Genomic DNA, 27472 nt, shown 5'->3' on the forward strand with positions numbered 1-27472 from the left:
TACATGTAATTTTCCAAGTCTAAAGGAATAAAAAAATCTGTTATATAGAGATTTTTGTTGTATATGCATAGATGTTTGTTCAGGAAGTGTGACAGTAATTATACATATATATTTATTCATTTATAAATTTTATATTATGTTATATTATATATTAAAATTATTTTTATCTATTAAGTCCAATCCAAGGGCAATAAAAAAAATCTTTTATATAAAGATTTTGGCAAACATAGATGCCCTCCATAAACCAGAAATAGAACATAGGCATATATATAGTCAATAGTGAAATACAACTTTTAAAATTTAAAATGTATGGGATATCCAACAAATTTACAAAATTTTTAACTAACTAAAATTAAAGTATAATAAAAAAATTTAATTTGTAATTTATGTATTTACTGTTCTTTTGAAATATTTTTTTAATTAATAAACCAGCAAACATCTTTATTAATAATTAATATTTTACTAATTTTAAGTATATATATAAAATTAATTATTAATAATATTATGAAAAAAAAGTAGGAAGTGAATTACGTAGATAAAAAGATGAATACCTTACACAAATAATAATAAATTAATATCGAACACTTATAATATAAAGTTATAAACTTTTACCTCACACTCGAACCTCAAAAAAACCATCGCAAAACCTTGCCTGAGCCGGTTTGAACTCGCTAAAAAAATAAATCGCCACACTTTTAACGAATTTTTTAAACATCATGGATTGCCAAGAGCTTTATTCTGTGAATAATATTAACCACGTGTGTACATCACTAAGGGACTGTGTATCAATGATAGATTCCGATAGCTTAATGGCACACATACATTATATGCTAATTACCCTTTAAGAATGTAATTAAAAACCTAGAAGGCTTACATCTCTATAGCTGCTATGCTCTGCCCAGTCTTTCTCTTGAAGAATTTAACTACCTTGATCGACTGATTCAAAATTTGAGGCAGGTTCTGTACTATAGCCTGAAATTTTAATGCTCAGGCGGTGGATTGGGGTAGCTAAGAAACTAATGCAAGAAGAAAAGCGCTTTTAGAAGCCATGGCTTTATTGGACGTAGTTCTGTTATATAGCGGGGATAAACCTGTATTTAGTAGAGAAGAAGCAAGTTTCATGGTATGTAGATCTCACCTTTGTTAGTTATTGCCTGGTAAAGAAAAACTGGGAGGTAATGGACGCTTACACATCAAGCGACCGCTGTGCACTGTTTTGGGAGGTGACTACCAATTCCATCTCTGGATGGAAGCAGACAAAAACAAATGCTGTTAGATGAAAAGCAAAGTTTGGTGACCCAACTGCTTTCATGGCTGCTTTTAATCGAGAACCAATTGCCGTACAAAATGCTGAAAAAAAGCAGAGGTCTTAATAAGAAAATTGGTAAAAGCTTGTGATGCGAGTAAGTCCAGTAAACATAATGTAAAAAGGGCTCATCGGTTTACTGGTGGAACGAAAATATAAATGCTTGTAAAAAAGAATGCCTTAAAGCGAGAAGGACATCACAGCATGCCTGGAAGAAAGCAAATATCTTGAACTGAAATGAGCTTACAAAAAAGCTTGTCTCGAACTCAACAAGGCTATCAAAAACAGTAAAAAAAATGCTGAATGGAACTCATCAACGAAGTGGAAAAAGATCCGTGGGGTCGGCCATACAGATCGATCATGCTTAATTGCCAATGCACTCGACTACCTGTCCTCAACTTCTAAAAAAAAATATTACCAAACTATTTTCTAAACAAAATAGATGTTCTAATTGGACAAAGCAATGAATATCTCAGCTTGACAACTTAAATGCATGTACTATGGCCTTTACCAAATTTTCTTCAGTTAATTCCCCACAAATCTGTAGTAATGTTTCTTGGCACTCCGCAACAGCTTATCAAACCAAATGTTTCTCTCTGTCACACGTTTTATTGGCTGATTCTTCTCTCTCCTCAACCTCTAAACTTAAATTTTTAGGCTTAACTCTTCTCTATCTTTTAATTCTCATCTCTTAGCTTTGATCAAATCTTGTAACTATTATATGTGGACTGTTTGTCATATTCGTAAATTTCTCTCTGAAGATATTGCTTCTGCATTGGCTCGATGTCTCGTACTATCACGCTTAGATTATTGTAATTCTCTTCTCTACGGCCTTCCTCTCTGCCTTTTAATTTAAATTAATAATAACAATAATAATAATAGACTGTTGACATCCAGGCTTTTGAAGTAATATCATGAGCATATACTAGATTCCAAACGTCACCAGTGCGTATCGGCTTTGTGATTTTTTCTTCTTGGTTTCAATCTTACCTTTCTAAACGTTATCAATATATTAAACTTGGCTCCCACTCTTCTTCTAACTTCACCTTATCTACTGGAATTCCCCCAAGGATCTGTCCTTTGTCCCATTTTTTTCACTACTTATACCTCTCCTATTTCTAATATCATTAACACTTTTAGTTTACTCTTTCATCAATACGCTGATGACACGTACAGAATTCAAGGATGAAAAAGCAGCAGGGCCCTGTGGACTCACATATGACATTATCCTCGTGAAGCAATCAGGTGGAATCTACGTCCACAACTCATTCCAGAATATCTTGTTCGACTTGTGATGGAAATGTATACGAATACTAAGACTCTCGTCAGTACAACGGTTGGAAACACAGATGCATTTGACATCGGCGTTGAAGTTCATCAAGGCTCGATTCTCAGTCCACTGTTATTTATAACTGTGATGGAAGAAATCACAAAACCGATACGCACTGGTGACATTTGGAATCTAATATATGCTGATGATATTGTTTTAACAGCCACGTCTGAGCAGAATGCAGCACAGATGTTTGAAGATTGGAACACCAGACTTGCCGATCATGGATTCAAAGTCAACATCAGCAAAACCAAAGCAATAAACACTGGTGAACCCATCCAATCCACAGCTACTGGACGATGGCCCTGTTCAGTTTGTAAAGCTGGTGTAGGTAATTTAATCAAGTGTCAGCAGTGTAACCAGTGGTGCCACAAACGTTGTTCAAAAATAATTGGTAATAAAAATAAAGTGTCCAATTTTATTTGTCCTGCTTGCATCAACCCACAACAACAAGTTCGAAATAGCAATGTTTTTGAAGCCATTAAGGTAGAGAAAGTCATATCGTTTCAATATCTAGAAGATGTTCTGGATTGTACTGGAACAGCTGAAGCTGCCGTTCGAGCACGCATACGTGCAGCCTGGAATAAATGGCATCTCCTTGCTTCTATATTGATGCGGCGTTACATCCCACTACCACTACGATAAAGGCTTTATAAATCTGTGATACGTCCGGTGTTGTTATATGGTGCAGAAACATGACCAATGACAACCGAATTGGAACAACAACTTCAACGAACCAATTTGAAAAGCTCCAATGGATGCAACGAATTAGTCTGAAAGACCACATCAAATCTACCGAAATCCTGCGTCGTGCTGGTTAAGATGATATAAAGGACGAATGCCGTGGTGGTTTGGTCATGTCAAACAAAGTGAAAACAGTGCCATAACTTCTCTTGCAGATGTTGAAGTACCTGGCACACGTCCCAAAGGCCTTCCAAAGAAGTCCTGGTCGCAAACAATCGAGCAAGATATAAAAGCTCTAAATTTAAATGAAATGTATACAACTGATCGTCTAATTTGGCGTAAAAAATTGATGGCAAAGAAAACAACGTCCTACCTCAGGGGAACTGGGTCTCTGGACACTAAACGATGATTGATTGATTGCAAAATCCAATAATTTAGTTTGAAATGATTTTTGGTTGGAGTAATATCAATTTTTTTCAGCAACCCACTCAAGTGTTGCAGCGCATCACTAGGTAATCTCAAAAGTTCTGCAAAATTTTTTAGATATAAACAAAATAACACATTAATACGCTCAGAGAATACCTGTTTTAAACTATTAATTACTTGACCCATAATAACCACTTTGCAAACAACGACATGAAATTTATCTATCACAATTTTAAGCGGTTAGTTGGCAATAAAACTTTTTTCTTTCAAAAGAGACTGCACTTCAATGTCAATATTTCTTTTCTCTTATTTACCGTTTTTAATTTGCAAATTTTAAGAAATTTATAGATCCTTGCAAAATAAATTTCAGACTTAGCACCATCTCCTTTTCCAGCTTATTATATAAATATATTACACTTATGTAATGATTTTGCTGTTTCAGTTGGGTTATATTCAATATAAATTAACATTTGAAGCTGACATACAATTAAAGATAATTTCTGATAAATCTTAAAATATTTTTTTCTGGCAGGCCGGCCCACCGGGAATTTCCAATTCCGTTGGCACTAATTGGTACTATCAATGTGACGTTATGTATACGGAAAATCAGCTCTGCCACTGATCGCCGTTCTCTGAATTCTTTCTTAGACAGTTTAAAGTGAAATAAATCTTGAAAATGCGAGAAAAAAATTTAAACATTCGAAATCTTAACAACTGTTAAAAAATAACTTTTTTCCACATTTCTTCGTGAGTCGTTGCAATTTAACAAATTAAACAACAATGGAGCATAGTTTCAACTAAATTTAAACCGCCAATGATAAAAAATCGTCAACAACTTAAAAATTCCAATGGTTTGACATACCGCACGGTACAAAAATACTTGTTCGCAAGATTTATTGAAGACCGTAATAGAACGCATTCAGCAAATGATGACACGTTAACATCAATCATCAACACACTGATATCAATTTATTGCGAATAGACATAATTTCTTGTAAAACAATTTATCAACCCAAAACTGGTCAAAATGACAAAAAACCCCGTAACAAAATATTTTATTATTTGAAAATAAAAATCAAATATCCATGTCCCTTTTCGGTGCATATGTTTAAAACAAAAAGAACATCTCATGAACTCTGCCATCAAAGCCACTTGATGGCTCTTGAGATTACCTTTTGATTCGACTACCAATCCAATCCAGACCTTGATACAACCTGAATAATTTAATTTATTGAATGTATTTTCTAGTTTTAATCATGTTTAGTCAACAAATTCAAGCTACACGATCAAACATTCAAAAACATCAAAGCGTTACAAAAGTTGTGTAAAGGCTTGGATTTGTTAAAAAAATGTCGACAACTTTATTGGTTAATTTAGTTTTTTCAAACGATTCTGTTAAAAATAGTGTTTTCAATTAGAATTAACCAGATTTTGATGCTGAGGGTAAAACATTTTTTGTCAAATTTAATGTAATATTTTGTTAAATATTTTATTGTAGGAGTATTCAGTTTTAAAATATATAATAATTTTTAAGATCTGCACATTATAATTATTATTAATTTATATCGCGTCCTATGCATAGCTTCAGGGGGCGCTCTGAAAAATAATGACTTTTGACGTTTCCGTAGGCCTGGATAAAAAAAAAGTTCTTTAATCGTTTCCTAAAAAGTTTGATGGTTGGCTGTTGACGAATAATGGCAGGCAAACCATTCCATATGGAAGGGGAGCTGTATGTAAAACATTTGTTGACAACAGATGAATTGCTTACAGGTTGATGCAACTGAGTATATGAAGAAAAACGAAGTTGACAAGTTGATGAGCGACGCGGTATAAGTTGATGAAGATGTGATGGTTGAGATGTATTAAGTAACTTGTATGTGAAGAAGGCGAGTTTAAATATAATGAGCTGACGTACTGGTAACCAATGTAGTTGAATGAGTGAATCTGTGCTGGAAGATAAATTACTGATATTTAAAACAACTTTTGCAACTCTATTTTGAGCTCTTTGAAATAAAGTTAAAAGGTATGAAGGAAGACCGTAGAGAAGAAAATTAAAATAATCTAAACTTGATAGTACGAAACATCAAGCCAAAGAAGAAGCAATATCTTCAGTGAGAAAATTACGAATATGACGAATAGTCAACGTATAATAGTTACAAGATTTGATCAAAGCTAAGACATAAGAATTAAAAGATAGAGAAAAGTCAAAAGTTAAGCCTAAAAATTTAAGTTTAGAGGTTGAGGAGAGAGAAGAATCAGCCAAGAGAACGTGTGATGAGGGGGAACACTTGATAAGCTGTTCAAGTAATTTAGAAAAAGTTGAAAGGTTGGAAATGGGACAGTAATTAGAAGGGTCAGATGGATCAAGGTTAGATATTTTCAGTAAAAGTAGAATTTGAGCTATCTTTAAAGAAATTGAAAAAATGTTGTTTTCTAGAAAAAGATTGCAGAGCTTAGAAAGTAATAGAGCAATTTGTCACTATTTACAATGATAGTTTTTATTACTTCTTTGTTTTCGTTGTTGGTTAAGCGCCGGGTTGGAAGTGAGGTTGTCATTTTTTGTTGTATATTTATTTTTGGTTTATTGATGTAAATTAGGTCTGCTTCTGCAATTTTAAGATGCGTATAGTTGCTGTTCTAGTAAATTACTTTGGTGTTGCTGTCGAGGATTTCACGGCTAATTGACATCAATAAACCAAAAATAAACAATAGTGACAAAGAAGAATATGATGCTATCGATGAAGAAAAGGAGACCAAAGAAGATGACCAGCCAATAAAGAAACCTGACAACTAATTCGCATCAAAGTTCAATTTTACAACACCAAAGCTAATTTTTTACAACGTAAAAGTTCATCTTGACAAAGTCAATATTTCCCTATATATACAGCAAGGAGCACTGATGATGATTCATTCGGAATCGAAATATGGCCTTATTTGCAGCATGAATTCGAAAAATAAGTTTATTTTGAATTTTAATAAACTAAACGTTCACCAAAAAACTTTAGTGAGAAAAATCGAAAAAACGAACTACAAACATATTAACGCCAAACATTCGGTAAAAATTATGGTCTATTACCAACATATATATATATATATAGCACGTTTATTCACTTATGCTTAATATTTTGATTTTAATCGATTTTGAAGGATTTTCTGTTAATCAAAGCTAATCTTTTCTGTTGAATTAATCATAGTAATTAATTTCAAAGTTATCTAGTTTTAAATAGTTCGCTTTTTCGTTATTTAGTTAATCGTAATAAGTTGAATAAGTTGAATTTTGCTTGAGACACGTGTTTGTGCTATCAGGTTATAAAGCCTTCTTCAACTATGTCTCTACGTAAATGTGTTAAATGTACGCAAGTTGTTCCTGCTAAAGAGGCTATACATTGCAGTCGTTGTGAATGTATCACACATGTCAAATGCATCAATGACAGCACAAAGTTTTCTGAAAATATTAAAGATTTTTTAAAGATTTGCAGCGGCCTGAAATGGTTTTGTGAAAGTTGTTTAGATCAGCTATTTGATATGAATTCGTTGTTAAAATCAATTAATACCAGTAGATATGAAATGTTAGCAAAATTGGATGTAAATAAAGACGAAATGTTGTAGAAAATAAATAAACTGGACGAAATGAACATGATGGTTAAATCAGAAATTGAAAACATAAAATCAATAATAAACTCAAATGAAAACAAGTTTAGTCAGGTTAACCGCTCTGACGACGGTCTTCGCAGTGAAATCGATAGTATGAAGAAAGAAATGACTGTTACATTTGCAAGCATTGTAAAGAGAAATGTAGACAGCATCAACAATGAGGTCAAGATAGTACAGAAAACTCTTGCTGAAGTGAATGAAACAAAGGAAAAAAAACAAACTTGATTATATTTCGCTTAAAAGAGGGCGATCGTGCTAATGTTGAGACAATATTTAAACACTTAACAGATGATGTAACGGAAAAAAATATTCTTAAGATAACACGGCTTGGTAAGAAGGATGAAAATAAAATCAGACCTTTGTTGGTAAAACTTGAAAATATTGGGATCAAAAGTTTAATAATGAAAAACGTGTATAAAATAAAATCACTGGCTGAAGAATATGCAGGCATTGGACTAAGCGATGACTTAACAAAAGAACAAAGACAGGAATACAAGATGCTGGTTGAAAAAGCTAAGAAATTGGAATCTGATGATAAACGAGGTTTTTTATTCCGGGTCAGAGGACCGGTTGGAAGATGGAAAATAGTGTCGTTTCCAATGAAAACGAAACAAAACACACCAGTAGCATAAGCACGGAAGAGGTGATGTCTAGAAATGATGTGATGAGTGATTGTAATGTATTGCTGGGAATGTTAAACATTAGATCAATTAATTCAAATTCGGATAAAGTTTACGAAATGATTCAAGACGGCTTAGACATTCTTGTTTTGGTAGAAACGTGGCATGGTTCCACAGAAAATGTATCAGTAAAGTCATCGATGCCACCTGGGTTTAGATATGTTGATTTCTTGAGGTTGAATGATCCGCATCATGGGGGAATAATAGTATTCTTTAAATCAAACTTCAAATATAAAAAGATTAATCTGCCTCCTTTTGACACGTTCGAAGTTGTCGCTCTCAAATTTGTTATAAACAGTAAAGATTTTGTTTTGTTATCTCTATACACACCTGGTTCAGTTCAAGTGAATGCATTATTTATCGAAGAATTGTCAAAAGTTTTAGATAACATAACACTCCTAAGTTCGAGCATATTGTTGGTTGGTGATTTTAACATTTTCACATTGAAAGATGCAATGATCATCACGCAAACAGACTACTTGATCTATTTGAAACGTTTAATTTAACCAACGTGATCAGTGAGCGAACTCACGAACGAGGTGGAACACTCGACCTGGTTGTTTGTTCTGAAAATTTTCATGTTTCTATTAGTAATATATTTCCTAGTGGTGTGTACTCCGACCACAGTTTGATATATCTTAGCAAACCAATTAAAAGAATATGTCTTAAAAAAGTTCGCAGATTAGCTAGATCGTGGAGTAAACTTGATGAAAATCTGTTTTTTTCGTATGTTGCAAATTCTCCGTTATCAAAGCCATGTCAGAGTCACGACGTAAATTTTGAATTTGAACTTTTCAATGATGAGATGAAGAAAATTGTTGATAAAGTTGCGCCTCTTCCCTTTATAGAACACAGATGCGATTTGATAACTCCTTGGTTTGATGATGAATGCAGAGCAGTTAAAAAACATTGTCGACAGAAAGAAAGGAAATATAGAAAATATTTATCATCTGCCTGTCGGAGTGAGTGGATTGCTGCTTTGCGAAATAAAACTAAATGTTTCTCTAAAAAAAAGATATTGTTATTGGAAAACACTGGTAAAAGAAAACGACGGAAACCCTAAAAATTTGTGGAAAGTAATTAATAAAATCATTTGCAAGAATTATGATAATGAATCGTCTCAGGAACATGTAGACATCACTTGTTCTCAATTATTGATCATTTTGAAGAAAAAATCAACAACATAAAACGAGACACCAAAGTAGTTGACAAACCAGTTTTTGATGGATGTAAATTAAACAGTGGCTCTTTGTTTTCAAATTTTGCAGTGGTTTCAGAAGAAGATGTAAAAAAAATTGTTCTTAATCTGCCATCTAAATCTTGCATGTTAGACGTCCTTCCTACTCACATTTTGAAAAAACATATAGACCTCTTCATCTCGTTTCTCACAAGTTTAGTTAATTTATGTTTGTGTGCTGGAGCACTTCCTGTTTCTTGCAAGCATGCGGTTGTGATACCCATCTTGAAAAAAACAAACGCAGATTTTAATGAGCTCGGAAACTACAGACCAATATCTAACATTTGTTTCATCTCCAAAATCATAGAACGTGTCGTAGTAGGTGAACTTGTAAATCATTTAAATAAACATAATGTGTTCCCGATTCATCAATCTGGATATAAACGTTACCATTCTACAGAAACGGCATTGTTATATGTCTTGTCCGAATTATTTGCCTCCATCGACAAACAGAATATTGCTCTACTCGCATTTTTGGACATGAGTGCAGCGTTTGACTGTGTCGATCATCAAATTCTATTGAACAGATTAATTCACGATTTTGGCATTGCTGGAACTGTTATCAAGTGGTTCGACTCCTATTTGACTGGAAGGACTCAACAGGTATTTTTCAAAAGGCATCTGTCTAGTGTAAAAACAAAGTCATCCGGAGTGCCACAAGGTTCAATACTTGGACCTATTTTGTTCATACTGTATACAGCTGATGTATTTAATGTAATTGATACTTTTGGTTTTTCTTATCATGCATATGCCGACGACATTCAAATAATAGTTAGCAGTGAATCAGATCAGTTCAAAAGTGCAGTTGAAAGACTAATAAAATGTTTGGCTGAAGTTGACACATGGATGTCAAAAAATTGTCTAAAACTTAATCAAAATAAATCACAGTTTTTACAAGTGGGCACCTGGCAGCAGCAATCAAAAGTAAAAATTGATTCAATAATGATTGAAGATAATGAGATAAAATTTTGCAAGAAGGCTACCAATTTGGGATGTATTTTTGACACTAAATTAAAACTTTGTGACCACATAAAATCGCAATCTAAATCATGTTCAGCACAACTTCAACAAATATACCGAATAAGAAAATATCTGGATCAAACTGTAACACAATCATTGGTTCATGCGTTTGTCCTCTCGAGATTGGATTATTGCAACAGTCTGTTTTATGCAGAAAAGTCTATCGCTGACCTCCAGTCTATTAGGAACAGAGCTGCAAAGGTGATTGTTAGAGGCAGAAAATACGATCATGTGACGCCAATTCTGAATAGCCTCCATTGGCTAACAGTGAAGAAACGAATTTTTTACAAAATATGCGTCATTATGTACAAGGCCATAAACGGACAACTCCCAGAATACCTGGCTGATAGATTCATAAAGAAGCCGCTGTCTTCGACTGGCAGACGCATGCGATTAGATGACGTCAATTTGTTGATTGTACCAACTACGCAGCTGCAGACATCGTCTAGAGACATTGCAGTGTCGGGACCAATCGTCTGGAATAGTCTGCCAATGTCGATGAGAATGTCAAAGATGAACATTGTTGATTTCAAAAAGAATTTGAAAACTTATCTATTTGCGATGAACGATTGTAATTGATTGTATCATATCGTCTATTGATAGGATGCACATTATTTCACTGTTCGTTTATTATTTTTCTTTTTTCGATAGCGCTTGTGAGAGATATTTATTTTAATAGGCGCTTTATAGGTGTTTGATAATAATATATATATATATATATATATATATATATATATATAGAGTTTATACTATCATAAATACAATTATTTATAAAGATCACTACGTAGTTGAGTTTCTCAGTTTTTAACGAGACTTTCATCGTCTTGATGAAGTTTATTAAGGTTAAATAAAAAACTTTTAATATTTGACAAAACATTATTAATAACGTTATTACTTCTTTTGTTGATGGAAAATTTCTTTTAAGATTTAGTTTTTTAAATATTCGTGTTGCTCCAATACTTTCTTGGTTGTTCGAAGCGTTATTGAGGTAGATGTTAATGTTGTTCTCAAGTTTCTGGCTATAATTTTTGTTGGTCCATTCTTGTTGACAACTGTTTGCTTCTTTTGTTGATGGAAAATTTCTTTTAAAATTATTTAGTTTTTTAAATGTTCGTGTTGCTCCAATACGTTTTTGTTTTTTTTTTTTGTCAAAAAAACGCAGTGATCTTTATAAATAATTGTAAAGTAAAGAAAGGAAATACAGATGTTGTTTGTCATCTCATCAGAATGGAATGAATGGATTGCTTCTTTGAAAAATAAAACCAAACTATTTTCAATAAAAAAAAATGATTACTGGAAAACGTTGATTGCTGATAGTAATGGTGATAAAAAGGGTCTATGGAACGTAGTAAACAAAATTCTTTGTAAAGGTAACCATAGCTTACTTTATGATAATGTTGACATCACGGCTCCTCAATTTATGTGTTTCTCCAAGAAAAGACCGATCGGATCAAACATACTATCAGTATTAACGAAAAACCTACTTTTGACAGATGTACCGAAAATTGTCTGCTCACAAATTTTGCTGCGTTGAGGAACTAGACATAAAGAAAATTGTGCTTGATCTATCGGCTAAAACCTGTATGTTAGATGTTTTTCCAACTCATGTGCATAAAAAACATATAGATACTTTTATTGTTTTTCTCGCAAGCCTCGTTAACTTATGTTTGCAAGAGGGAGTATTTCCGAATAAATGTAAGCACGCAGTTATTACACCTGTCTTGAAGAAAACGAAAGATGATAGGAATGAAATGAAAAGTTACAGACCCATATCAAACATTTGCTTCGTTTCTAAAGTTATTGAACGAGTTGTTGCCAGTCAGCTACTGATTCATCTACACAAAAATAGCTTAATACCAGTATTTCAATCTGGATATAAACGTTATCACTCAACTGAAACAGCACTGTTGTATGTTATATCTGAGTTGTTTAATGCAATTGATAAACAATATGTTTCGTTGCTTACATTCTTGGACATGAGTGCTGTCTTCGAATGCGTAGACCATCAAATACTGATGAATCGCCTACGATATGATTACGGAGTTACTGGAGTTGTAGCTAATTGGTTCAATTCATACTTGTTTGGCAGAACTCAGCAGGTTTTTTTCGGGAACAAATTATCTGGTATTGAAGCAATGTCATCTGGTGTACCACAAGGCTCAGTCCTGGAACCTATTCTGTTTGTACTGTTCACTGCTGAAGTATATGAAGTAATAGAATCCTTTGGATTTTCATATCATACGTACGCTGATGACATAGTTAGCAGTGAACCAGAACTGTTTGAAAGTAAAGTTGAAAATCTCATTGAATGCTTGACTAAAATAGGTACATGGATGTCAAGAAATTGTCTCAAATTGAATCAAGATAAAACTCAATTTTTACCTGTCGGTACATGGCAACAGCTTTCTAAAATTAATATTAATTCAGTCAAAATTGATAATAATGAAATACAATTCTGTGAAAATGCAACAAACCTAGGGTGTATTTTTGACTCGAGATTATCTTTCAAAGATCATATAAAAACCATATCTAAATCATGTTCTTATCAGCTTTGCCAGTTATAACGCGTTCAAAAATATTTACATCAAACAACCGTGCAAACACTAATTCATGCGTTCGTTTATTCACGGTTAAACTACTGTAATAGCTTGTTCAATGGATTACCAGATAGATCTATTGCTTTTCTTCAATCGATACAGAATAGAGCTGCAAAAATAACTGTTGAACGTAGAAAGTATGACCATGTGACACCCATTTTAAGAGACCTACATTGGCTAACAGTGAAAAAAAGAATCAACTATAAGATTTGTGTGACTTTGTATAAGGCTTTGAACGGGTTGTTACTAGTATATCTAATAAAATCTTTAAAAAAACCAGCTTCTTCAACAGGTGTAAAATTGAGATCAGACTATGCCAACCTACTGGCAGTGACAACTACTAAACTACAAACTGCAACTAGAAATATTGCCGTGTCAGGACCAATTGCCTGGAACAGTCTTCCGCAATCGCTCAGAATGCCTGGACTAAAGCTTGATGATTTTAAGAGGAACTTAAAAACATATTTATTTTGACATAGAAATACTTTATTGATTTGTACTTTATTGACCTTCACTGATTTCATTTATAATAGAGAGCGCTTTTGAGAAATTTCAATTTATAATGCGCTTAATATATATATATATATGCCGTCAATCAAAGCGCAGGTGTAGAGTTAATAACAGACTTAAAAACAAGAATTTTGTTAGTAACCACAAATACTCCACTTTCACCGGGCGCGACATCACACATTTACGTTTCAATTTTTTTTCCACAAAGCAAACTAATTGTTGAACCTCTGCACACCGTATAAACAGTGATTAATAGTGATTCAAAATTCAAATAAAAATTTAATATTGGTGATACGAGAAAGACTAAAGATTGAGAATTAGCTTGAAAAATTATTAGATAAATTGTTGACATTTTAAAATAAAATAATATTGAAAATCAAATTTTTAAAACTGTCATTTGAAATAAAACTTAATGAAAAATTATCATAAAAATCATAAAAAAAACACTTCCACCCACCCTTCCCCGGTAAGGGCACAACATCCTTGTATATGCCATCCTTGCTCCTTAATTGATGTTAAATTAAGCTGGTATGATATTTCTGCAGCAGTCATTGCGCCTTTTAAATCTTGTTTGTTAGCATACACCAGAAGGAATGATTTTTTCAAGTCCTGGTTGAAGAGATTTAAAAGTTATAAGGATATTTTGAAACATGTTCAGTTCTTTCCAATAAAAGTAACAATCTAAAGAAACATCTTTCCTGAGCTAATCTCAAGTCTAGCTAAACAGGCAATGAGTTGAGGAAAAATCCCTAAAAATGCAATTATACGTTTCAAAAAGTGTAATAATTGAAAAATTAAGAGAATTTTCTAAGTTTTGAGAGCTCATAAAAGCATACACAGGTCACTAGGTAATAGATGATATGAGATTAATAGAAGTGGCTGACTAATTAATAGAAGAGCCTAAATAAAAGTGTAATGAAAGTGAGTAAAACTCATTGTTTCATCAGAAAAAGCATCTTTTTATGTCCAAAATCGGCCAAAAATAAGATGCAGAAAAAAAATTCGTTAGCCACAATACCACAAATCTTGACCCACTGTGTAAATTTATAAATAACGTGGTAAAATAAAACTTCAATGGGATAGGTGAGCCTTAAAAAAACAGGAAACGTATTCCTCTGAGGCTTTACAAGTAAATTTGAAAAATGAGATTGATTTTGAAATAAAACAAATAGGACGATAACAAAGGTTTTACAACAATAATAGAAAGCAAAATAGTGGTTTCAACAAAAAATTCAAGCTAACTGGATAGAAAAAACACGTAGAACGAATAAGTTCTTTTAATTTAAATTGTTTATCGGAGCTCTTCATCACGGTGATGGAAGTAATAACCAAACCGATACGCTCAGACAACATGTAGGGATCAAACACTCATTTATTAACTATCTTATGTATTAATTATTATTAAAGATTATTGCAATTTTCAATGTTAACTAATCTATGTTAATGTTTACGTCTTTGTTTCTCTCTCGACTTCTTCCCCTTTTTTTTTCTGAGAGCTTGTAAACGAAACGGTTCGAGATTCACGTGGGAATAAAGATAATATTTTATTACGCCTGAATTGTGTTTGTTTTATTTATTTTAACTCACAACAAGGTGTTCGTACTAACAAATTGGTGACCCCGACGTGATCTGAACGAAAATCCAACGTGATTTGAACGAAAACCCGACGTGATTTGAACGAAAATCCGACGTAAAAAGAAATACGAAAATCCACGTGGTAAGATCAAAACGAAAACAATGTTCCAACCAAATGATGATCCGATTGCCATATTACCTCTTTTCAAGAAAACAGCGTCAATAGATTGGTTCGAGAATTCCGAAATGCAATTTCAATTGCGAAACGTGATGTGTAAAACAACAAGATTCTATCACGTAATAATTTCCCTGCCGTTGGATATAGTCTCAAATTTGTCGTTAAAAGTGCAAAGAGGAACAGATTACGACGCTCTAAAAGCAGAGTTATAATCAACGTTCAAACAAACAAAACCAGAGCAATTCCAAGAAAAAGAATCTTTTAAAATAAACTTGAATCTGATGAATGTAAACAAAATTGAAGAGAGGCAGCCACCAGAAGAGTCCAATAAAATAAAAGTTGTCCTGAGCAAGAACAAAGATGAAAATGACATCCAACAATCACAACAGCAAAATGCTGAGCAGAATGTTACCATCCCATCAGCAAATTCACACATGAACGATTCTCTCCTTCCAATTCTCTCTCTTCCTTCTCCTGTTCAACAGCAGCAGCAGCAAGATCATCACAGAAAGAGAAAAGCAGAGCATAGTTCATCGTCCTCACACACATCTCATTCTAGAAATTGTTTGCAGCTGGACAAAAGGTTGCATGAGAGGCCAGAACAAAATTTGAACCAGCAACCAAAACGGCAACCGCGTTTTCAGCAACAACGCCATCATCAACATCTCATGAAACAAGATAAATGTCAACCAAATTATCAACGGCAAAAGCAACATCATTACGAGAAACAAGTTAAACGCCAGCGATATCAGTACCAACAACCACATCTTCAAAGAAGAGTAAAAAAATCAAATTCAACTCAAAAAACAAACATTTTTCCATTTGAATGGCGCCGCCTCTTGCGAGGGAATATTGTGAAAATGAAATATTTCCAGCAATAGCAGTACAGGAACCAACTTGTTATTACCAAGTCGATTTTTATTCCCAGATTCAAATAAAGATATAACATCTAGTCAAATCAAACAACTAGCAAAAGAAATGTTTAAACTACATGACTACGTAACAACTAACAATCAACATCACTCTACCCCAAAAGCTTTCGTACTAAATGACCTTTCAAACAGTAGTCACGTATGGTTAAGAGTAGATCGAGTACGTTGTCCACTGGAAGCACCATATACAGGCCTTTGCAAAGTGATTGAACGTAAGGACAAATACTTTAAAATTGAATTGTTACCAGGAAATTTTCAAAATGTGTCAATTGATCGATTAAAGCCAGCTTGTTTATCATTACCTCTAACAGCCAAAACCAGAATAAACAACAAGAATAGTTCGACAACGAACAACAAACTTTCTACAACAGATTCAACAAAACCAGCAACATCAGACACAAAATCTACTGAAACACCAGAAACAGCAACAACAACACAAGAAACAAGACCAACGTCAACCACATCGGAACCAACAACCCAACACTCCAGAAAAGGGAGGCGAATAACATTCAACAAACGAAATGAATATTTTTATTTTTAAATGGCTCCGCCTTTTGTGGGGAAGTATTGTAGGGATCAAACATTCATTTATTAACTATCTTATGTATTAATTATTATTAAAGATTAATGCAATTTTCAATGTTACCTAATCTATGTTAATGTTTATGTCTTTGTTTCACTCTCGACTTCTTCCCATTTTTTTCCTGAGAGCTTGTAAACGAAACGGTTCGTGATTCACGTGGGAATAAAGATAATATTTTATTACACCTGAATTGTGTTTGTTTTATTTATTTTAACTCACAACAAGGTGTCTTGTTAGTAGCATAAGTTCGTACTAACAAACATATGGAATGTGATATATGCAGATGATAACCAGATAACATATGGAAATAACACACGATACGCTCAGATAACATATAGAATGTGATATATGCAGATGATATCGTCCTGACGGCGGCCTCGAAACAAGACGCAGCCAGAAAGTTTGAGGTCTGGAATACCCAGCTCGCCGAACACGAGCTAAAGGTAAACCTAGACAAAACAAAAACTATGATCACCGGGGGTACCGCTGAGCCTGTGGTCTCTGGTCATTGGCCATGTTCGGTGTGTGGGGCTGGAGTTGGAAGCAACTCGATCAAATGTCTGCGATGTCAGCAGTGGTGTCACAAACGATGCTCGATAATTACCGACTCACTGAGGAAAGTAACTGATTTCGTATGCCCGCCTGCATCAACCCACGACAACGGGGCCCAGATAATTATACGATCACCGGGATCGGAACTGTTACTTCATTCCAGTATTTGGGAGATATGCTGGATTGTACTGGAACAGCTGATGCTGCCGTTCGTGGACGGATACGTGCGGCGTGGGGTAGATGGCACCTTCTTGCCTCGGTACTGATGCGGCGTAGCATTTCTCTACTGCTGCGCTCAGAGCTATACAACACAGCTATACGCTCTGTTCTGATGTATGGTGCAGAGACGTGGCCGATGACAACAAAACTCGAACAGCAGCTTCACCAAACTGACATAAAGATGATCCGTTGGATGCAGTATTTTGACCTAAGGAACCATATCCATACAACCTAGATCCTGAACCGATCGGTACTGTGCACGTTGAAGGATGCATGTCGTCGTCATCGCCTACGATGATTTGGCCATGTGAAGCGAAGCAAAAACGATACAATAATTTCCGTTACTGAGCACCAGGTGCCCGGCACCCGTCCAAGAGGTCGCCCAAAAAAGTGCCGGACGCAGAGGACCTAGTCTCGTGAAGACAGGCGCAATGGATAGATCAGTTTGGAGAGAGAAACTGATGAATGGAATAAAAAAAGCCCGACCCATAACGGATGGAAACTATAAACGAAGGTTGATTGATTAAATTTTTTACCGGAGATGATAAATTTTTGCGTACGTTAAACGTCCCATTTGTTATTAAAATAAATAATAATTGACAGCAAGCACAGGCTGTAAGTCTTATACCTAATTTTAAATAATAAGTTACCAATTAGTCCTTTATGAGGTTAGTAAGCCAAATACATATATGACATCTACATATTTACACATTCTTATACACTAATCAAGAAAAAAACAAACATATTACTTATACCTACCTACACTATACACACGTGCATATACATTCACAGATGACCACACATATATGCATACGTAGACACAGCAGTCGTATATACTAAGCTTATATCTTAAATTAAAATATTGCTAGTGATTATTAGAATCAGATAAAATTCATTTAGTAAAAATGTCATTAAATCGTTTATTCAACACTCAGCCATCGTGTCATCCGTCAATTATTAATTTTTTCATTAACCGCTTGTTCGTCTTCATTCACACAGTTGTTCCCAAACAGTTTTCATGTTAAATATTCATATCTGCAAAAAAAATTTATCTAGCTTATTTTTGAAGTCATTTGTAGTTGGACTGTTTACCATTTCTTCCGTTAAATTGTTCCATACCTAAACTATTCAATTACAGAACCCGTATTTTTTAGTGTTTCTTTTACATCTACTCCCCATTCATCTTTTTCCATGTCCTATGACTCGATTCTCTATTTTCTTGATAATTTGGGTCCATAATCTTTTTTACAAATATTTGACAAGCTGTATACCGTAATCATATCTCCTCTTATCTTTCTGTACTGTAATGTAGGTAATTTTAAAAGTTTCAATCCATCTCTGTAATTTACCCTTTTGCGGATCTGAATGCAATATTTTTAGTTTTTCAATGTTTTTCTATTTCCAGAGACACCATACTTGAACTTCATATTTTAAATGTGATCTAACAAGTGCTTTGTATAAACATTTAAATGTATCGACATTAGAAATGCATAAAAATTTGAAATTATGTTGTTTATCATTTTGTACTGTATTTTAATTTTAATGTCTACGTGAATGTTGAAATCAAGATTGTTGTCGAGTGTAACTCCTAGATCTATCATTAACTGTACTAACATTAATGATATATAAGTTGTCAATTTTATATAAAAATCATTTGTCAAAATTTATGTTTAAGTTTCATTTTTTGGGCCAAACAAACAATTTATCTTAGCAGGTTTGTAATATAGCTCTGTCTTCTATGGACTCTAATTTTTGCATAGTTTTGCATCATATGCATAAAGCATTATTGTAACATCAAGACCATTACAAATTGAGAAAATATCGTTAAAAATATTAATATATACAATAAATAGAACAGAACCTAACACTTCCATGTGCTACTCCACCCAGAACATTATGCTCTTCTGACTTGTTACTCTATATGTTCTACCATTTAAATATTCCTTTATCCAGAGTAATAAATTTCCAGTAACACAGTACCTTTTTAACATGTATATTAACTTTGCATGGGATACTTTGTCGAATGCTTTTTGAAAGTCTGTGTAAACCGCATCAATTTGTTTTCCATTATCCTTTGTATTTGCCCAATCATCCATTAACTTTAACAATTGTACTGAGCCAAATTTCCATTTTTAAAACCTATATTGATTCACATGAAATAGATTGTTATTATTAAAATGGTTAATTAATTTATCTTTAATAATTCCTTTTAACAGTTTACAACTTATACATGTTAATGATATTGTTATGTAACATTTAAGACTATGTTTATCTTCTTGCTTATGAATAGCTGTTACTACACATTCTCTCCAAATTTTAGGAAGCATACATTGATTCAAAGATTTATTGAGGATATAAAACATATATTCAGTTATTTTGCATTATATGAATAATCTAAAGTAAATATCATCTGGACCAGTGAATTTCAATTTGTTAAGTTTTCCTATTTTTTTGCTGATTATTAGTCATCTTATTATCATTTCTTCTATTTTTTTCCTTTTCTAGACGTATATACATGTCCACATTGAAGTCTCTTCTGAAGAATTTAGCTAACTCATTTGCTTTGTTCAGATCATTAGTAATATGTACCTGTTTGTTATCATCCACGTTTCTATCATTTCCATTGTCTACGCTTGTTAAGCATTTTTTTTATTTTTTAATTGTTCATTAATGAATTTCCAAAAACCTTTAGGGTTTGAATAGATGTTTTTGGCAATATTTAAATATTTTTCTATCTTAAATTGTCTAATATCTTTTTTTATTTTATTTCTAAGATGTTTATAAGAATGTAGATTTTCTGTATTTCTGTTTAAAAGAAACGCCTATGCGGTTTGATGTTTTGAATTCAAATCTGTAGAGCGAATATTGTTTGCGTGCTTATTTTTCAGCATTCAGAGGATTTGACAGATAAATTAGAGTAGTCGATTTCTCTTTTGATGTTTTTTGCTGTCCTGTAAACGCGTAGTGATCTCTGTTCGTTTTGTGTACTTCCGATTGCTGGATACCAAACATAAGTCTACAGATTTTTCGAACGAAAACTTCCACTTTAGTCTTTAGTTTTTAATCAAGTGTCCAGCCCATGATTCAAAGCCGTATACTCTTTGTCAAGTTTTGGTGCTTACGATATAGTTCTTAGTTTGTCGAAGGCTACCCATGTTAGCGCGATTCTGTATTCAGGTCCTTTTCTGTTGTTCCTACGTGAGAACCCAAATATTTAAAATCCTCTACTTTTTCGATGTTTTCAATGTTATGCTGGAATGAAGTCTTATTATCAAAATATCTTGGTGGGTTGAGGATCATTTGGAATTACTGTTATTCTAAATAGATATATTTTTAGTATTGGTTTCTGTTAGTATTCTTATACCTTCAAAATTTTTGCAGATTCTTCTGTTTTTAATAGTTAAGTCCTGAGAAAATGGAATTCTCTTATATTCCTCCATCGTTCCTCTCAAGTTTTTAAGATTCTTCATTATTATATTCACGGCATTCCTATTTTTCATATCAATCAAACGTGGTTTGCTTTTATTTTCAGTTTTTTACCTAATCTAAAGAACGTTTTTACATCTGTGAGATCTAAGTTCTTAATCTACTTCAGGAGTTCTTCTAGATGTACTTCCGCATTAATACTTTTCATCTAAATTATGCACGGCAATATTGCCTTTTCTTCATCATCATTCTTGATTATGAATAACTTTTTTGTGCACCTCATTCATTTCTTCCTTTATTTGATGTACTTCATAATCCAGTTGTGTCTTGAATAGATCTACAAAATATTTTTTTCTTTCACAAATTTTTCTCTAACAACTTTATAGATTTTTTGTGTCCCACAGTTTAAAAAAATGTAACGCTTCACAAATTTGTTTGTCATCCTTATTATATTTAAAAATTACTGACAGCGGGATGGCAAATAATTAATTGTTTCATGATTTGTCGTGTTATTTCTGATCTACTCAGGTGATGTAATGCCATCAATCACTTGCAAATGTAGAGGATGCAGCAAAAACAGTGACATCAATATAGACAGCAATATTTTATATACTTACTCCATGTTGCTATCTTACCCTAACATCAGAACCGATTAAGGAGCAAATATTTATATGGGTTGATATGGTTAAAAAAATTCAAATAAAATTTTTTTTGGGTATAAAAGCGTGCAACAAGCGACTTCTTTGACATAGTTTTCATAACTATCAACAATTCAACATTGACAACTTCAGTGATAACATCATAATTCTTGTCAGTGGCAGTTCTTGCATCCTTTTTTTCTATAATTACGTTGATTCAACAGTTTCTGGACAGGACCTGCCGTCACTGAACTACCAAATATTTTAAAATATTTTAGCAATCAGACAATCCCCATATCATTCTTAGCGAAGAATCATTCATTTCTCAGCAAAGAATTATCATAGTGTTTTATAATTTTTCAATGATAATCTTATGTATTATATTGTTCGGAAAGTAATTTCGTTTTTTCCCGACAGAGGATTTAATTGTATTTTCTCACAGCTAACTTCACACTTAAGTCGCATTTTCATTATATGTTTTGACAGCTGATATATCAAGTCTTGTGTGTGATTAAGTTCAATTGATTTTAGGCAGTAGTTTTTGGTCGGTGTCCTTTGAAATATGGTGAGCAATAAGCAGCATTTTCGTCATATTTTACTTTTTTACTATGTAAAAGGTAAAAATGTTATTCAAGCCAGAAATAAATTAACCGATGTGTATGGAGAAGATGTGTTGGCAATACACCAGTGCCAGAACTGATTTACAAAATTTCGATTTGGTTGGATTTTAAAGGAGTCACTTTTAGAGCTTTTACCGGATAACACAACAATTTATTGGGAAGTCTACTGTCCTCACCTGGACAAACTGAATGATTCACTTCAGCAGAAAGGGCTAAAATTAATCAACATAGATATTTAATTGTAAATGTTTAAAAACAATTATACGCTGTTGCCATAAATATCCAATAACTTGAAACTGATAAACTGGTAATCAACCAACCGACCAGCCAGCTAACCGACAAACCAACAAGCTAGTAAATCAAATGACCAACCAAATAATTAACCAGCAAACCAGCTTTCTAATCAGAATTTTATTCGGCCACATGAAATTAACCTAGTCAATTTTAGGTATGCATAAATATTTAAAAATAATTTGCCTTTTAAAATTCTGCTAATGCCAAGTTTTGTTTTTAAATCAGGAGCCTAGAACGAACTCTAAAGCTTTAATGGTGCTTGAGGCAAGTCGCGATTTTCGCTTTGTATAATCATCGCTAATGGCAAGTCAAAGGCAAATTAGGACGACTATTACAATGTTAAAGCCTTGACTTTTCGAAATATTTTCATCTAAATAAAATGCTTGTGAAATGTTGGATGATTTTTTTATTAATTTATTTCAAGGGCAAATACTGTTGAATCATTTCGAAAAAAATATAGAAACACGACATGATTTTGACATTTGATATATATATATACTCAACATCGTCCATGTGATAAAACGTCATGAATAGCATAAAAGACCTAAAGAGATGAAAAAGAAATAAATGAAACAAAAAGAAAAAAATATAAAATATTTTATTTATCGAAATTTTTTATTTACGCTTTTAATTCTAACCTCAAACGCCAACATTTTGTACAATTCCTCCTTTGTTATAGAAAGTCTCTCTCTATCGGTACTGTCAATAACTAAAATAACAAACTGTGAAAAGAGATTTAATGCATGGTTTGAACATATTGTACAATATTAATGATAACAATATTTTACTAACTTCAACAATTATGCATTTTGTTTTTAGTCAAAAGAGTTTCATGAAAAATTATAGAAATATTTAAAAAGAACAAAATACTAAAAAATCAATTTTTTTCTGACCTATTCAATAGTTGTTTCCAAACAGCGTGTCGGAATCGAAAATAGAAGAGGGTCGGAGTAGGAGATTTTTGCATCGTCAAAATCGGAATTTTTCGATAGCAGCAAGATGAATTTACATATTTTTTATCCGACTTCGAAGAATGTTGAAAAGTCGTAGAATTTGGTCAAACTTTGGCTATGTTTTTGAAAGTAATTAACGATAAACCTGGTAACCCAATTGCCGGGTACAAAATGCTCTTTTCGCCAACAAGGATTTTGAAGAAAAGTCTTCACATGCTTCACAATCCAGCTAGACTAACCAATCGGAATTTGGTGAATCGACGATTTAGTGAATCAATACGTTAAAAGAGCCGGTTACAAAACATGACTTTTAGAGCCGTTACGAAAACTGAAAAAGCAGGTTACAAAATTTGAAAAAATTAGTAAAATCAAAACCTTCATCATCTGTTAAATCCAAGATCGAAAAAGACATTATTGAAAACGCTATGCAGCTCCTACCAAAAACTAACACAGTATTGCTGAGAAGACTATAAACGCTTTGAAAGCTAAAAACCCAAGAGCTACCACAAACAGACTTTAGAGTTCTCTTAAAGAATGTTTAAATTTGAGCGTAACATCACAACAGTTACTCACTTGTTTGGAGACATTTTCAAAAAGGAACATTAGTTAGCAGGGACGACCTGCGAACATTTGAAAGACATCAAACTTCAAAAACAGATTTGTAAGGTTTCATCAACACAATCACCCATCCATCAATTTTATCCTAAGTGGTGATTGCCCACCTGAATGTGTTTAGAAAGAAGGCTGATGGCCCAGTTTAAAAAATGTGGCAGAGTTAGGCCTATTACTGTTAAGTGCGTTTGGAGGCGTCTGGTGCTGTAACGAAATGCGCTTTATTCATCAAAGATAGATTGGTCCCATTTTTCAGCCGCAGCAGTGCATGTGGTGAGACGATTTTTGGATTAAACGAAGGCAACAATGTTTGCTTAAACTAAAAAAGATTTTTCACAAACTTTCAATGCTTTGAGTCATAATCATTTGTAAGCTGTGTTGAATCGATCATATCAGAAATCTACAATTTCTGGCATTCAGATTAGGACATGCCGCCATTCTTTTTATCTTTCGGTGGTACAAAAATTCTTTTAACAGAGAGTGTTCGACAAGGGAATAATTTGGGTCCACTGATCTTTCCACTCTTTGTCAATTAACTAATAAATTCATTGAAATCCAATTATAATACATTTTCGCTTGTTTAGACGACATTTCATTGAGAGAATAAGTCAAAAGCTTTCAATGCTTTGAGTCTTAATCATTTGTAAGCTGTGTTGAATCGACTATATCGGAAATGTACAATTTCTGCCATTCAGATTAGAACATGCCGCTGTCGATGTTTCGATATTGGAGTGTTTTGACCATAAATCTTCATGACTCGTTTCGGACCTTCAAAATTTCTTCAGAGTTTTCGTGCATCGTGTGTCTTAGGCTGTAGAGCCGGACCAGATCATTTTCGTTAAACCCTGAGCTACCACCTTTGATGTTGAACCGAGTTTCGATCTTTTCCGTGCTTTCTCTTGTTTCGATTCGCACGTTCCGGTAGACATTGTCCAATCGTTGGCAAAGTTCATCACGTATTTCTTTACTGGCTGGGAAGTCTCCGGCGAAACACCGAATATTACGTCCGCTGGGTTTCTTAGTGTAGTTCCGAAAAAGATCTTAGACGGACTTTCCACAGTGGTGGTATGAGTGGCACTCCGAATGCCACCAGGAACAGGAGAATCTGCCGGTCGCAGTCATGCTGGTTCTCTTCGACAACCTTAGCCAAGTTTTTTTTTTTTTTTTTTTATTAGTCTTTATTATTGCAGCTCTGACATACGCAGAACCACTTACAATGTTACAGATACATATTATCTATATATCTTTTATTATGTTCTTCAAATCCTCATCTATTGATTTGAAGCAGCCATCTTCGCCACAAAGGCAGTTTATCCTTTTCACACGACGTACATTTTATGTGCACGCGCAAGCACCGCATCATATACGCTGAGTATATGATAGCCATTAAGATGTTTGACTCAGCGAGCATTTGAACCACTGAGCCATCTCGCCGACCAACATGCGACAACTTACGTCGTCTACCCATTTACCAACCTCGAAAGGATGGACGGCTGGGTTGACCGGGGGTCGACTACCCGGATGAACCTGTAGAAACTGCAGAGTTCGAACCCGGGTCGTGGAAGTGGTAGACGGACACGCTAACCACTCGGCCACGAGACCCCAAGTGCTTTACGATGGTTTGATTGAAACGCTCCGCTATTTTATTGATTCCCAAGACTGATCCAAAAAAAGTAACGATTCAAAGTATCCAAATTTATTTCCATAAAAACGCGGTAACGACTTATCCAGCTCGTAACGATTTCATCTGCAACCGTGTTAGCTTCTTGGTTGGATATCGGATACCTCCGCCCATTTGCTAAAATTGCCAGTGATAAACTTTGATTCAGGGTACGGTCCTGCAATGTTTATAACAATTCTTTCAAAAAAAGCGCCGACATTGTAAGCCTGCACTGGTCCGCAGAGTTTTTTTTTACTGCCACACGCGTGATGCAATTCCGACACCAGCTCTCAGTCTTCACGAGCGCGAAACCAACGTCGACTTTGGTTTTGAGAGATTTGCACATTTTACAAGTTATTTGGTGCATTGTTAAACCCTTTCTGCCCCAACAGGTCAATATATTATTATTTAAATTATTTGAAAGATTATTGACATTTTTTAATAAATTAGACAAAATATTAATATTTGGCGAGTTGTTTACATTCACAGTTTCTATGTTAGTCACTTTTGTACAACGCCAGGAGTGTCTGTTCAGTGATACAAAACTCTTTATAGCAATGCGGACAATTAGTCGCGTTAATTAAATTTATTTGATTTAAAACTATTAAAAAACATATTAAATTACATAAAAAAAAGTTCTTTTTTAATTTAAAATTAAAAAAGTAGCCATATTTCTTAAAATTTGCGAAATTATTTAAGACCAGATTAAAATAGTAAAACTTGCAATAAAAACTGAGCTGTGCGAATACAACTCTCTTGTTCAACGGCAACTGCAATAATAATAATAATAATAATCTTTTTATTTTCATCGTAAAAACATACATGAAATGAAAGAAACAATAATTGTCAATGATAATCAAAATTAAAGTATATATGTATATAGTAAAATGTCCTGAAATAATCTCCGAAGCTCGTCACTTATAAAAAAAATGTGTACAACGAGAAAAGGTTAGTCCTAAATGGTTCATTTAATTTGCATTTCTATCACAGTTAATACTATATGATGACGAAATTGCTGCATAAATAAGGTTGTTGATAAAATCACCAGTCCATATTAAATTAATGAGAGACAAATCAAAAGTATTAAAACAACCTAAAGGGAATATTTCAAATGTATTAATTGTAATGTTAGAGTGTTTATAACTATCGGTCAAATTATTTTGCAAATTATGGAAGTACTTCGCCATTTTATAGTCCTCTGATTTCAGAAAGTTTGTTTCATGGCAAACCGTGAGCTCCAGGATTCCAATGTTGCTATCGCAAAGTAGTGCGATGTCGGGACATAGCGTCTTGAAGAGGCAAGATAGTGGCTGATATTTATATTGATCCGCGTCTGCATATATGGAGACATCAGGGCCTGTGCATGATTTCAACCTGTCTAATATTATTGAAAGAGTTTTGTTGTGACGTATTGTAAATCGCTTCAGCACCGACCGACGCCGGGCCACAATTCGATAAAACGTGTTTGTTTGTTTGGCAAGCACTGCATAGAGAACATTGTGCAGTGAATGATTTTCCTCATTTTTCAAGGTTGGCGTTCCTGACAAATTTAAACAGAACTTCCGGAAGACATGTTACGTACCTCGACCAACGATCTATGCGAACAACTGGGATGTGTGCTTGAATTGATTTTAATATTGTTCCTTGACATTGAAGGGATGTCAGATGATTCAAAGCTGCGGTTTGTTGTTCTTTTATTGCTTTAAGCGTCGGTTTGATGTCGTTGGCGTCAGGAAGCATATTGTCGATTTTAATGAAGTCGTTGAACGATTCGCTCCACAGGCAT

General features: G+C 33.8%; 1 protein-coding gene across 1 annotated transcript in view; it reads right to left on the reverse strand.

Annotated features, from left to right (window-relative positions):
- Positions 1–4914: 4914 nt before the first annotated feature.
- Positions 4915–27472, reverse strand: part of HELRODRAFT_83215 (hypothetical protein) — a gene marked incomplete at both ends in the record, with an annotated part of 41228 nt that continues 18670 nt past the window's right edge. Inside the window, 3 exons of the mRNA XM_009023459.1 lie at positions 4915–4960; positions 13902–14053; positions 23100–23183. Of these exons, the coding sequence (XP_009021707.1) occupies positions 4915–4960; positions 13902–14053; positions 23100–23183 (282 nt within the window). The remainder of the gene's footprint in view (positions 4961–13901; positions 14054–23099; positions 23184–27472) is intronic.

This window comes from Helobdella robusta, assembly GCF_000326865.2.
Source record: "Helobdella robusta unplaced genomic scaffold HELROscaffold_36, whole genome shotgun sequence".
In the NCBI taxonomy this organism is placed as follows: Eukaryota; Metazoa; Annelida; class Clitellata; order Rhynchobdellida; family Glossiphoniidae; genus Helobdella; species Helobdella robusta.